Here is a 13,609-nt window from a genome sequence, read left to right on the forward strand (position 1 = left end):
GTTAGTTAGTTAGAGATATACTAGTATCTAGTTTAAACTCTCATCTCTATCTATTCTCTCTTGTACTCCAAGTTATGTATGCGCTCATGGGATAAGCCCCATCATTATCAATAAATACCCGCGGCCCTCTCTTGAGAGGGTAGAACGCTTCCATCATATTTTCTACATGGTAATCAGAGCATCCTCTTCCTCCACGTTCTGAACCCTAGAAACAAATCTCATCTACACCAAAAACCCGATGGCGTCTTCATCATCAACCCCAGCTGGTTCCGGCCTTGGTTCCCAGGTCCCGGAGAAGCTGACCAGGGAGAACTATCTCCTGTGGAGGGCACAGATCCTCCCCCACTTCCTCGGCGCAGGGCTCTATGGCTACCTCGACGGCTCCATCACCGAGCCGGAGAAGCTCGCCGTCGTCAAGGACAAGGACGGCAAGGATCAGACAATCCAAAACCCAGCGTATGACACATGGATCAGGCAGGACCAGCAGGTCCTCGGGCACATCCTGAACAACCTGACAAGAGATGTGCTCGTCTCCGTCGCCTCCATCCGGACTGCTCACGCACTCTGACAAGCCTCGGTAACATGTTTGCTTCACAGTCTCGTTCACGCATCAATAACCTTCGCATCTCCCTCGCCAATGCTCAGAAAGGTACCCAATCTGCTGCGGCGTACTTCTCCCGGATGCGAGGCTTCGCAGATTAACTTTCTGCGGCCGGGAAGCCACTGGAGGAAGATGAACTTGTCTCCTTCATTGTCGTGGGGCTGGACCTCGACTACAACTCTGTGGTCTCAGCCCTGGACGCCCGCACCGAACCAGTCACCGTCGACCTCCTCTACTCGCAGATCTGCAACTTTGATCAGCGAGTGGAGCTCTTCACGGGCAGCGCCGGTGGCGGAGGATTCAAGTCCTCTGCTAACACCGCCGCACGTCGTGGTGGACTGCCGCCTCCTCGAGGCAAGCAGTAGCAGAAGCCAAACGGTGGCGGGTACGGCGGCGGCTACGGTGGCTACAACAAGAAAAAGCAGGGCGGCAGCGGGCGTCCTTTCTACAACAACAACAAGGGCGCCCGATCAGGTGGTGCACCAGGCGATCCCGGGGGTCCAGGAGGCCCCGGTGGCCCGGCACCTGGCAACAACAATGCAAGGGGGAATGATCCCACCCAGTGCTAGATCTGAGGTAAGCTTGGCCATAGTGCCAAAGATTGCTGGTACAGGTTCGATGATGACGCACTGGAAGAAAAAGTTGTTGCTGCTGCCCAATACGGGGTGGATACGAACTGGTACGTCGACAGTGGGGCGATCGACCACCTCACATGAGAGATGGAGAAGCTAACTGTCCGTGACAAGTATCGCGGGCAAGATCAGATCCATGGTGCAAACGGAACAGGTATGAGAATAGATCATGTTGGTCAGTCAGTATTACATACCTCTAGCCGACCCATTCATCTTAAAAAAATTCTTTATTCACCTCATGCTAGAACAAATCTCCTCTCTGTTCATCGTATTGCTTTGGACAATCATGTTTTTCTTGAGTTTCATCCTTTTTTCTTCTTGATTAAGGACCAAACAACGAGGAGAATTCTCTACAGAGGTAGATGCGTTGGTGGGCTCTATCCGTTGATTCCGCATGTTAGGAGTTCCAATAAACAAGGTCTTGGTGTCACCACATTATCTTCGGCAAGGTGGCATAATCGTCTAGGGAATCCTTCTTTTACTATTGTTCATCGTGTGCTTAGGAAAAATAAGCTCCCGTTTGTTGGTGAGCCTAGCAATGAAACAGTTTGTGATTCATGTCAGAAAGGAAAAAGTCATCAGCTTCCTTATCCCGTGTCAACTAGTGTCTCTTCCAAACCATTAGAACTCATTTTTTCTGATGTATGGGGGCAAGCACCTCTTTCTGTTGGCAGATACAAATATTATATAAGCTTTATTGATGACTATAGCAAGTCTACTTGGATCTATCTTATCAAAAATAAATCTGATGTGTTTCAAGTCTTCCAAAATTTCCAAGCACTCGTTGAACGAAAATTCAATAGTAAGATTATCTCAGTTCAGTCAGACTGGGGTGGTGAGTACGAAAAATTGAATCATTTCTTCCAAAAATTAGGGATTTCTCATCATGTTTCTTGCCCTCATGCTCATCAACAGAACGGCTCGGCAGAACGTAAGCATAGACATATCGTTGAGATTGGTCTGTCCCTACTTGCTAATGCATCTATGCCCCTCAAGTTCTGGGATGAAGCTTTTCTCACTGCCACTCATCTTATAAACATCCTACCTAGTCGAGTTATCAATTTTGAAACACCCACCGAACGTCTCCTACACAGTACACCAAACTATGCTTCTCTCTGCGTTTTTGGGTGCGCATGTTGGCCAAACCTATGGCCATATAATTCGAGAAAGCTTTCTTTCCGGTCAAAACAGTGTGTTCATTGGGTATAGCCCCCAACATAAAGGCGTCAAGTGCCTTGATGTTTCCACCGGTCGGGTGTATATCTCCCGTGATGTCGTTTTTGATGAGACAGTCTTTCCGTTTAGAGATCTCCATCCAAACGCCGGCGCTCTCTTACAAAAAGAGATTCTCCTTCTTCCTGCTCATCTTTCCGGCTTAGATCAAGGGGGCAACAATACTACTGATCACATGAATAATTCTCATGCTACTAATCCTATTGATGGTGCAGAAAGTACAGAAATTTTTCGTGCAGAAAATGGCACTGAAAACAGTGCATATCAGCCCATATTTCATGCTCCGGAAGAAGACGAATGCACGCGACACGAGGATGATTCGCCTGCGCCTGTGCATGCCTCGGGATCCGCAGGCGAGCGATCCCATGCAGATACGCCGCCGCCAGCGCGGCATGATTCTGCCTCGGGACGCACGGGCGGCAACGGCTCATGCGGGGCTGAAGCGGGCCGCTCTCCACCCGCCACGCGTGCTGCGGGTCCACAACTGTCCCCCACTCACGCGCCTGAGGTGGGTCCCGATGCGCGTGCAGATGAGGCTGCTTCAGACGGCGATGCGGTCGCTGCCTCGCCCGTCCAGTCCGGTCGGGGATCTCCCTCTGGTTCGCCAGATGCAGGATCCTCATCGGGATCGCCACCACACAGGCATGCACGGTCGGGTGTGGGATCTTCTGCGCCCGGACCAGGGGGTGCTACACGCACCAGCACGCGACTTCAAACAGGAAAAATCCAACCGGTAAATTACAAAAATATTTTGAAATTTGGTTTAACCTGTACAACAGGGGAACCACGTTCGGTTGATGAAGCTTTGACAGATCCAAAATGGAAGAAGGCCATGGAATAAGAATATATGGCCTTGAGGAAAAATGAGACGTGGCACTTGGTTCCACGTAGTCAAGGTAAGAATTTGATAGACTGTAAGTGGGTTTATAAAATTAAAAGGAAAGCAGATGGCACGGTTGATAGATACAAGGCCAGGCTAGTGGCAAAAGGTTTTAAACAAAGGTATGGAATAGATTACGAGGATACCTTTAGTCCGGTTGTCAAAGCTGCTACGATCAGATTGGTTCTATCTGTTGCTGTGTCTAGGGGATGGAGCCTACGACAGTTGGACGTGCAGAACGCGTTTTTGCATGGTGTTTTGGAAGAGGAGGTTTACATGAAACAACCACCTGGGTTTGAAAACAAGAATGCACCCTTTCATGTGTGTAAACTTGATAAGGCCCTTTATGGTCTGAAACAGGCCCCAAGAGCATGGTATCATCGCTTGCGTATGAAGTTGCAAGCTATTGGTTTTGTTCCTTCCAAGTCTGATATTTCATTGTTTATTTTCAACAAGTCCAAAATAACAATGTACATGCTCATATATGTTGACGATATTATCATTGCAAGCTCATCTGATGAAGCAGTGACAGCACTCCTAAAGGACCTGGGCTCTGAATTTGCCTTGAAAGACTTGGGAGATTTGAACTTCTTTCTCGGCATTGAAGTAAAAAGGAACAAAGATGGTATTGTCTTGTCTCAAGAAAAATATGCTAATGATCTCTTGAAAAGGGTTGGAATGCAGGATTGCAAGCCTTCGCCAACTCCATTATCCAGTTCAGAGAAACTGTCCTTGTATGAAGGAGAGATCCTAAGTCAGGAAGATAGCACTCAGTACAGAAGTATGAATGGTGCACTTCAATACTTAACCCTTACTAGACCAGATTTATCTTTTGCCGTAAATAAGGTATGTCAGTTTCTGCATGCACCTACCACCTTGCACTGGACTGCAGCTAAGCGTATTTTGAGATATGTGAAGTATACAGTAAATGTTGGACTATTATTCAGCAAGTCTCAATCCACACTTGTCAGTGCATTTACTGATGCTGACTGGGCTGGCAGTGTTGATGATAGATGGTCCACAGGTGGTTTTGCAGTTTTCCTTGGTCCAAATTTGATATCATGGTGTGCAAAGAAACAGGCCACTGTCTCCAGGTCTAGTACAGAAGCTGAGTATAAGGCACTGGCTAATGCCACTACAGAAATTATCTGGCTTCAGTCTTTGCTGAAGGAACTTGGAGTGATACAAGTGCAAACTCCTTGTTTATGGTGTGATAATCTTGGCGCCACTTATCTTTCTGCTAATCCAGTGTTTCATGCCAGAACGAAACATATCGAGATAGATTTTCACTTTGTCAGAGAACGTGTTGCCAACAAGGAGTTGGACGTTCGGTTTATTCATTCTGGAGATCAGATTGCAGATGGTTTTACCAAGGCGTTGCCTACAAGGAGTTTTGAGAATTTTAGACGTGATCTCAACTTGATCTAGTTGTGATTAAGGGGGTGTGTTGAAATATCTCATGTAGGCCTATGGGCCGGCGCATATACTTCTGTTATAGGGTTAGTTAGTTAGAGATATACTAGTATCTAGTTTAAACTCTCATCTCTATCTATTCTCTCTTGTACTCTAAGTTATGTATGCGCTCATGGGATAAGCCCCATCATTATCAATAAATACCCGCGGCCCTTTCTCGAGAGGGTAGAACGCTTCCATCATATTTTCTGCATCATTCAGGCACGCAGGCTAATTCATTAGAGATATGTACTTAGTACTCCTAAGTATCAACCGCTGCTGGCTAATTCAGTTTAACAGGTGGGCATCAGAATCAGACAGACCGACGGACGGGCAGAAAGAAAGACAGACCGCGTAGCGACATATGCTACCCATCACAGGCTAAACGACGTCCGCCCGGGACTGATGCCGTGCCAGCACCACAGCGACACAACAATGGGGGTGGGGCCAGCTAAATGAATCAAACATGTACAAGCACACTACAGTGATCTAAACGCTATTATGTTTCTTCGCTGTTCTACCCCCTCCGTCTCATAAGATAAGAGCGTTTTTGACACTAATACACTTGCTATTATATTATGGGACAGAGGGAGGGAGTAAAATACATGAGGTTTTAGGTTTGTTCCAAGTGAAACATCTTTAAGGTTGATCATGTGTAAAAAAAAAGGGCAACCTAGTGCATGTAGCTCCCGCTTGCGTAGGGTCCAGGGAAGGGTCCGACCACTTTGGGTCTATAGTACGCAATCTTTCCCTACATTTCTATAAGAGGCTGTTTCCAGGACTTGAACCCATGACCTCATGGTCACAAGGCAGCAGCTTTACCACTGCGCCAAGGCTCTCCTTCAAGGTTGACCATGTGTACATACAGATAAAAAGCCACAAGATCGCATAGATATAGTAACAGAATATTTTATGATGGAACTAATGAAAATAATTCCATGTTGCAGATGCTGCTATATCTCTTTAAGATACTTAGTAATATGTCTTGATACATCTACTTCACTGACAAGTATTTCCTGAAAGAGGAAGTATTTTGTAACTAGGGAGTACTAGTATATTATAGAGATATTTTTAGGCCCCAAAAGAGAGAAAACTTGACTATATATCTGGATGGACATTCTTCCAGCACAAAACGAGTGAGCTGCTGCTAATTCATCCATTTAATTAATTACTGCGAATAAATCCACCAGGCTTTATTTATCACAAATCAATGCTTGAAAGTACGGTACGGCGCAGCACTAAACATACAGCAACGCAGCAATGGAGGGGGTGGGGGCAGCCGAATCAACCAATCACACGGTGTAATGCTGGTTGTTGATGTCGTCCAGGTCGATGCCCTTGAGCATGGCGGCGTTCTCCACCTTCCCCTTGAGAGTGTGCACCGCCCTCAGCCTCGTGATCTCCGCGCGCCGCTTGGTCTCCTCCGCCATGTGGCCCAGCTCCATGGACGCCGCCTTCTCCCGCCCCGCCGACTCCAGCCCGTGCAGCGTGCGCTGCTCGTGCGCCCACGCCGCCTGCGACGCCTCCTTCCCAAAGTTCTTCTGGTTCGAAAACGCCACCTGAAACACAAACACGCCCCAAACCCACAGTGTCAGCAACGCGAGCTCGGTTCATCATGGCATGGACCAACCATCATCCTGTCCCTGTCCTTCGACCGACCGACTCACCTTGTTGTCGGTGACGAGGTTCCAGGCCCTCCCGCTGAGACCGTACCGCACGGCAAACTTTATTGGGTCCAGGAGCATGTAGATGAGGATGTTGTACAGCCAGATGACGCCCGTCCAGCCCCACCCGATGCCTCTGATGCTGGCCAGCTCCCAGTCCACCAATGCAGACAGCAAGGACGCAATCTACATCATAATAATACATTTTGAAGCGTCGATCGATTTATTAGTGTTGGTAAGTCACACCACAAACCTCAAGCAAAAAGGTGAACTGTGTGAGGAACTCACCAGCTGAGCCAAGACGAACGCAAACATAAGCAGGAAGCCAGGCCGCTCTGTGAAGGACCAGCCTCTCGACCGCGTCACGAATATCAGGGCCTGGCTGATGGTGCTCACTTGGAGGTACACGGCCGAGGCCAGCATCTCTGTATTCTTGGCGATCGACTCCATGTCGTGACCGATACTGTTTACATTCAACGTGTGGACACGGAAGTGTCTCTGCAAGTAGCATGGACGATACAAGTGAGTTTGCACAGCACAGCTACCTAGTCCTTCCAAGAACTGCTTATGTAGTAGTATAACTTTGCAAGATGCAAAAAGGTATAGCCTTGTTGCCAGAAGAGGTACGCGATAGGTACTGCCTAATGAACTGCGTCAAAGAAATAGCGATTACCGGAAAAAAGTCTGTCTTATAAGCCGCCCAAAAGAACAGAACGGTTGTTACGGCCAAGTAAGCCCCCAGTACCACTCCTGTTGCGAAGATCTCTGCTAGCTTCCAACTGTCTGGACATGGAGACGGCTTCACCTTATCTTTGGATATGGTCATAATGGTTCCTGAGCAGCAGTAGTCATCACCAGAGTTAAAAACAAATGAATACCTATTGGTAAAAACATTTCTGGTAAGTCAAGACAGCAATGTTCTTACCATCATTAAGGATGGCTATCAGAAGAACCATCATTGGAGGGAAGTCAAACTTCCAAAGGCACGCCAAGAGCAAAAAACCAAGCTGCACACAGATGAGATTTTTTATCATTGATGTGAATTCCAAAATGAGCATCAGCTTTGTAAGTATGAACAGGAACTGGAACAAGTCTTATTTGCTATTGTAGATGTTGATATTTTGTACAAATTTGGTCAAACTTTACAAAGTTTGACTTAAGACAAACCTAATATGTGAAGTAAAAAGAAACAGAGGGAGTACTTTTGGTCCATGGGCTTTGCTCAAGGGCGAACCCTATATAGCATTTACCCATACATATAAGAAACTTGACCAGACACTAATATGTTGTTATAACGGATTTGTAATGGAAAATCATAATTTAACTTGGTATAATCAAATGGTTCCCAAATGGTATAAATAGTTTGCATAGCATAAACTTACCACAATACGGATGGTTATAGATACAGCGTATATCTGCAAAAAAAAAACATAAATGATTGACATCAGCCAACTTCCCTTGTTACCTGAATAAAACAGCTTTCCGTAAAACACGAAAAAATCAACATATTCCTCTTCAAAGACATACAAAAGCCTAAAGTATTAATAATGTTGGAAAAGGAGAACTAGCATGATATGGAAAATGTTGCCTAAGATGGCAAGTTAGAAACAAAAGGAAAAAATGAATTGGAAACACAAACTCAACTGTATAATTTTTCATCCGCTGAAAAATGGCGCGACTTGTTAAAACAGCACTGATGATCACACTCAACCCAGGCTCTGTCAGAACAATATCAGAGGCCCCGCGAGCAGCATCAGTTGCATCAGCCACCGCAATCCCAATGTCCGCTACCTTCAGAGCAGGTGCATCATTAACTCCATCTCCTGTCATCCCGCATATGTGCTTTCTGGCTTGGAGCCTCTTGACAATTTCATATTTGTGCTCTGTGGAGGGGAGACAAGTTAGAGTGAAGCACACGATCACACAATGGCACAAGAGAAAAGTAAAGCTCACCAGGGAAAACTCCAGCAAAACCATCTGCCTGCTCAATCAGTTCGTCCACTGATAGGACCGCGATATCACTATCTATTTTGTCACCAAGCAATGATGATGATGGATACATGTTGGTGCCCATTCCTAGCCTCCGCCCAGTTTCCTTACCAATAGCCAACTGATCACCTGAAATTTTGTCCAAGGAGCATATTCATAATTCATAAAGATAGTGGGTCCAGGGAAACATATAGCAGTCAATATTAACAGATTATTCTGAAGCTCAGGACAGCTAAGCAAAGCCTGAGACTGCCACTGCTACTAGTGCTAGTACTAGCAGGCTAATGCGTGGATCGACACTTTAGCACTTCTTTTCCAGGAACATCAGGGCACATTAAAATTTAAAAGCTAACATTCTCAGATTGACTTCACCATGTTACCAGCCTCTGGGGAACAGACAGTCCAAGGGAATAAACAGCAGTCCATTATCAAAGCTTACGTGATGATTGTGGTACAAGAAAGTGGTCTGTTCCCATTTAGTGTACTAAAAAGGTACCTGTAATCATTTTCACACTGACTCCAAGGTCTAGAGCTCGGCGTATGGTTTCAGCACTATCATGGCGGGGAGGATCAAAGAGTGGGAGAAGACCAATAAATTGCCAGGGTCCACCAGCACTTTCCTTGGTACCTTCAGGAACTTCCTGCACGTTGAAGGAAATTAGCAAGTTTTGTAGGTAAACTGACCAGCAGATAAGTAGAAGACTAGCATCCAATAACCTGGTATGCAACAGCAAGCGACCGCAGCCCCCTCTCAGCAAAATTGTCAATTACTTGATGGACCTTCCTTTCGATCTCAGATTTATTTGCTGCCAGGTTCAGAATCTGCAAGACAATTAAATGAAACATAAGCAGATGCTGTGACTGTTTATTTCATAACAAAGTGATGTATCCTTGGACAAAAAATCAGATGACGTAAATTTCTATACCTGTTCAGGAGCACCTTTGCTAACCCTGTGCATTTTACCCTTAGCATCCAAGTACGTGAGAGCTGTCCGCTTGTCCGTTGGGTTAAATGGAAGGAAATGGACTTCTTCGATGCCAGCACGTGCCTAACAGCGGATAGAATGGAATATAACTAGTGTACAGTGTGACTAAAAGCATAACTATTAACTGACTCAGTAATGTATGAATGGAAACTTCTAAAGATTAGAGCAAAAGAATCACTTTTCAGTGGTATAAAACTGAGCTAGAAGGCATTACAAAATTCATGATGATATCCCCTGCTATGGAATACATGTTTGTTCAAATCCTCTAGATTAGTCAATATGTTCCCTGTACACTGAAAATTCTTGACATGCTACTTTTGTTTTCAGAATGTACAGGGAACAGAATCTACTGATGAATATATGGTCAAGATGGTATCTATTGCAGTTAAGATTGTTGTTTGGTGAACGCTGTTATTTGTTTCCCTAGCTGAGTGAAGCACAAGCCAGGAATCACTGGAACTGGCTAAAGTCATAGATATATCAGAGAGGAGAGATTTTTACCTCTTTTGGGTCTGGAAGCATGGCAACAATAGCGAAATCAATAGCATCCTGATTCTCCAGTCTCGAGGCCCTTGCGGCCATCAACACGACATCACTCTTTTCGTAACCTCTAGTAAAAACCTAGAGAAAAATGCTTATCTTTCAGACCTTAGGAACATGAAGACAATGTAACTATGTTCATAAGTACAAGTTGTGGGAGTTATGACCTCAATTATATTGTTGTCTACAGTCAGTTTGTTGAGTGTCAATGTTCCTGTTTTGTCACTGCAAAGCACGTCCATTCCGGCCATCTCTTCAATTGCAGTCATTCTCTTGGTAATAGCACCCTGAAGTCAACAGTTAAGAAAAGCGGTCACTTTCTAGGATATAGTTAGATGCCTTTTATTTCAGTGGTAGTCAGAGAGCTCTAGCCATAGATGAATATTCAAACCTGTTGTGCAAGCTTATGTGATCCAATAGCCATAGTTACAGACAGAACTGTGGGCATCGCAATTGGAATCCCTCCAATCAGAAGCACCAGAAGGTTATCAACTGTCTGGCGGTACGGTCTGTGTTGAACAGCCGCCATGACGATTAACTCGATAGTCATCCCAATTGCAATGGAGCAAATGCAGAAGTTTCCGATCGATGTGAGAACCTGAAAGCATCCATAAATTGCAGCCCATACCATGAATTTCAGCTGACAGTAGACACACTGATTGCTGAATAATACTCTACCTTCTGAAAGTGGCCGACATGGGTGGTTGACTCAACGAGGTGAGCAGCTTTTCCAAAGAAAGTATGGATCCCAGTGGCAATAACAACTGCTTCTATTTCACCCTGCTTACAAGTGGAACCAGAGTAAACTCCACCTCCAGGATGCTTGGTTACGGGTAGTGATTCTCCTGTCAGTGCAGACTGCAAAGCAATTGACATATTGTATTAGCACTTGCTGCTCCATATTCTTCTAGTATCAGAATTCTTTTATTTAGCAGAAATACTTTAGCAATATGCATTATGCAACGTGCAGAGGAGATAGTTGAGCTGGCTGAAAGACCTGATCAATTTTGAGAGGATCGCCCTGTAGTAGACGCGCATCAGCAGGAATGATGTCTCCAAGCTTAATACTGATTATATCACCCGGAACCAACAACGATGCGTCTAATTCATTCCAGGTGCCATCACGCAGAGCCTACAAAAGAAGGTAACACATAAGTATGAGGAAAAGGGGGCACCGGCCATGTAACTTGATCCTTAGTACTAGTAGTGCTGGTAGGTAGTATTTGAAGAAAGCTATATATGTAGGTAGAAATTACCTTAGCCTTTGGTGCGAGGCGGGCCATGAGCGCAGCAGCGGCATTGCCGGCGTTGTTTTCCTCTACGAAGCTGATGGTGGAGTTGACGACCAAGAGAATGACGATTCCGACGAAATCGTGGAAGTCTATACCCATCGACTGCGTCAACGCCAATTGCAGTTCATAGTTAGTATGGGACCATAGTAGCATAGAGGTAACAGCATATAATCTACGATGGCAGTAGCAGTAGTAGTAGGTTACGTTTCCCCTGAGGTCCTTTCCACCGTGCGCGAGGGCGATCGCCATGATGGCGGCGGCCTCCATGACCCAGGAGAGCGGGTTCCACATGAAGCCCAGGAACTTGAGGATCTTGCTCTCCTGCATTGCAATTGATTAACAAATGGTTACTGCTAGTTGTATGAGAGAATTAAACTAAGAGCACAGAGATTAGTGAGTGCATGTATATACATTTTTCTCTTCGAGCTTGTTGTATCCGAAGATTTCGACCCTCTGCTGGGCGCCCTCGGTGGTGAGGCCCTCCTTGGTGCACCTGAGGTGCTCGAAAACCTCCTCAACGGGGATGTGCTCCTGCAATTAACCGATACAGTTAAGAGTTACTCCATGATTCTGTAGATTGTTCATCATTGTTTTGATCACTCAGAGTTTTCTTTTTCTTTTTTCTTTTTTCTTTTTTCATTTTTCTTTTTACTTCACCAAGGCATAGCTTCGGTCTTGCTTGACTTTGGTAGTCGTCGGTGGGATTTTTGTGTGTGCGCGCGCTGTGTTGTGCATCCTAGCAAGTAGCTATGCAGAAGCCGGGGGTGTTGCTCATTGTGTTTGTATTCTCTTGATGCTTCATTTTGAGCTAATAAAAAATCCGCCCTTTGTCGAAAAATGATTGCCAGGTGATTAACAAGGAGTGGGGGGAGGGAGGAAGAGCGGGTACCAGATCGACGGTCTCCTTGTTGAGGTCGGAGAGGCCATTGGCTTCGGCGGCGGGCGGGTGCTCCTCCTTGGAGTCCATGGCGACGGGCGGTCAGCTACCAGTACCACCAGCTCGCTGCTGCTGCTCTGCTGCAACCGGAGACGGCGACCGGAAGGGGGCGAGGAGGGAGACGGGGAGCAGGTGGTGGAGGAGGCGGAGGCGGGGACGGGCGTATAAATGGGGGGATGTGGCGGGCGGCGGCGATCGAGAGGGGCGCTGGTCCAGTTCCGGCGGCCATCGGCATCGGTCGTGGCTCCGTCGCTGGCAGCGGGCAAGCGGCCAAGGCGGGGCGCCTAGGTCCCCTCGACTGTCGTCTTCTCCCGCCTTCGGTCTCGCCGCCGTCGGCGCCCACCACCAGTACTACTATCTAGCTAGGTCACTCTCCCCGCCTCGGGGACGACGGCCGGTGTACGGACGACGGATCTACGGATGGACTATTTTTTTGCCCCCGCAAATGGACTGGAGACTGGAGAGGAAACCACAACCACACTGCTCTGCTCATCCGTGGCACATCGATTGGTCAGTCAAATTCCAAATCATGGCGACGGCAACCATTATACAATACTACACAATATCCATTCTTGTTTATGGCATTTTGGATTGAAGGAATATTATGATTCTACTAGTCTATGAAAACGATTTCCTAAAATTTACGTGGATTATTTTGCCGTGCTAAAATTCCGTGGGGTTTCGAGGTTAAACCCTTTTTGAGGGTTTTTTCCTTGGTGTAAATCATACTGTATTTAGAGGACTTTATACTGCTCGTTATGCTTCCTGGATATGCCAATTTGTGACTCTGAATTTTTGTGTATTGACGTTTATTTCAAACATTGCGTTTTTTCTATTGAATTTCTTGTTTCATTTTCCTTTTTTATGCCTTAATTGAAACTATGATTCAAATATGCCCCTAGAGAGTAATTGTTCATGGTTTGTTTGTTTTAGTAGATATGTATCTAATGAGGCGCTAATCTGTAACGTCAGCCCATTGCGAAACAACGAGGTTGTATAGGGTTTCGCCGGTGAGCTCAACCCAAGTGACATGCCACAAAGACCATGGCTTCCCTCTGCACCCCGGTGAGCTTAACCCAAGTGACATGCCACAAAGACCATGGCTTCCCTCTGCACCCCGGTGAGCTTCTTTTGAGGTCCACACAATCGAAGACAATCCATTGTAATTACACCAAGCTCGGGCGTAAAAGGTTTTGCTCGTATCTTTTTTCTTAGTGTACGTCTTGACAGCGCCGGAAACGGGAGGCATCAGGGCAAAGGGCTTGGGGTGTGATTTTACTTCGGGGTTCTTTTGTATTTTCCTGTTGACCCCCTGTCCGTCAAGCGTTTTTCAGCTTGTAATTCTCTTTCGGCATCTAAATGGAGCATGTAGCCAGGGACCAGGGACGGATCTAAGGGGGGAC

General features: G+C 46.2%; 1 protein-coding gene across 1 annotated transcript; it reads right to left on the reverse strand.

The window, feature by feature from the left end:
• Positions 1–5,739: 5,739 nt before the first annotated feature.
• Positions 5,740–12,729, reverse strand: LOC119304330 (plasma membrane ATPase 1-like). The gene is made up of 20 exons (XM_037581508.1): positions 12,159–12,729; positions 11,681–11,800; positions 11,474–11,590; positions 11,234–11,371; positions 10,975–11,109; positions 10,656–10,835; positions 10,369–10,575; positions 10,145–10,264; positions 9,939–10,058; positions 9,378–9,500; positions 9,169–9,273; positions 8,948–9,092; positions 8,416–8,580; positions 8,107–8,345; positions 7,845–7,877; positions 7,388–7,469; positions 7,136–7,296; positions 6,751–6,960; positions 6,466–6,648; positions 5,740–6,357 (listed from the first exon to the last, which is right to left on the reverse strand). Exons 1-20 carry the CDS (start codon positions 12,234–12,236, stop codon positions 6,091–6,093), a joined length of 2,928 nt encoding a protein of 975 aa, XP_037437405.1. The 5' UTR covers positions 12,237–12,729; the 3' UTR covers positions 5,740–6,090.
• Between the last annotated feature and the right edge of the window lie 880 nt (positions 12,730–13,609).

Source organism: Triticum dicoccoides, chromosome 5A, assembly GCF_002162155.2.
Source record: "Triticum dicoccoides isolate Atlit2015 ecotype Zavitan chromosome 5A, WEW_v2.0, whole genome shotgun sequence".
In the NCBI taxonomy this organism is placed as follows: Eukaryota; Viridiplantae; Streptophyta; class Magnoliopsida; order Poales; family Poaceae; genus Triticum; species Triticum dicoccoides.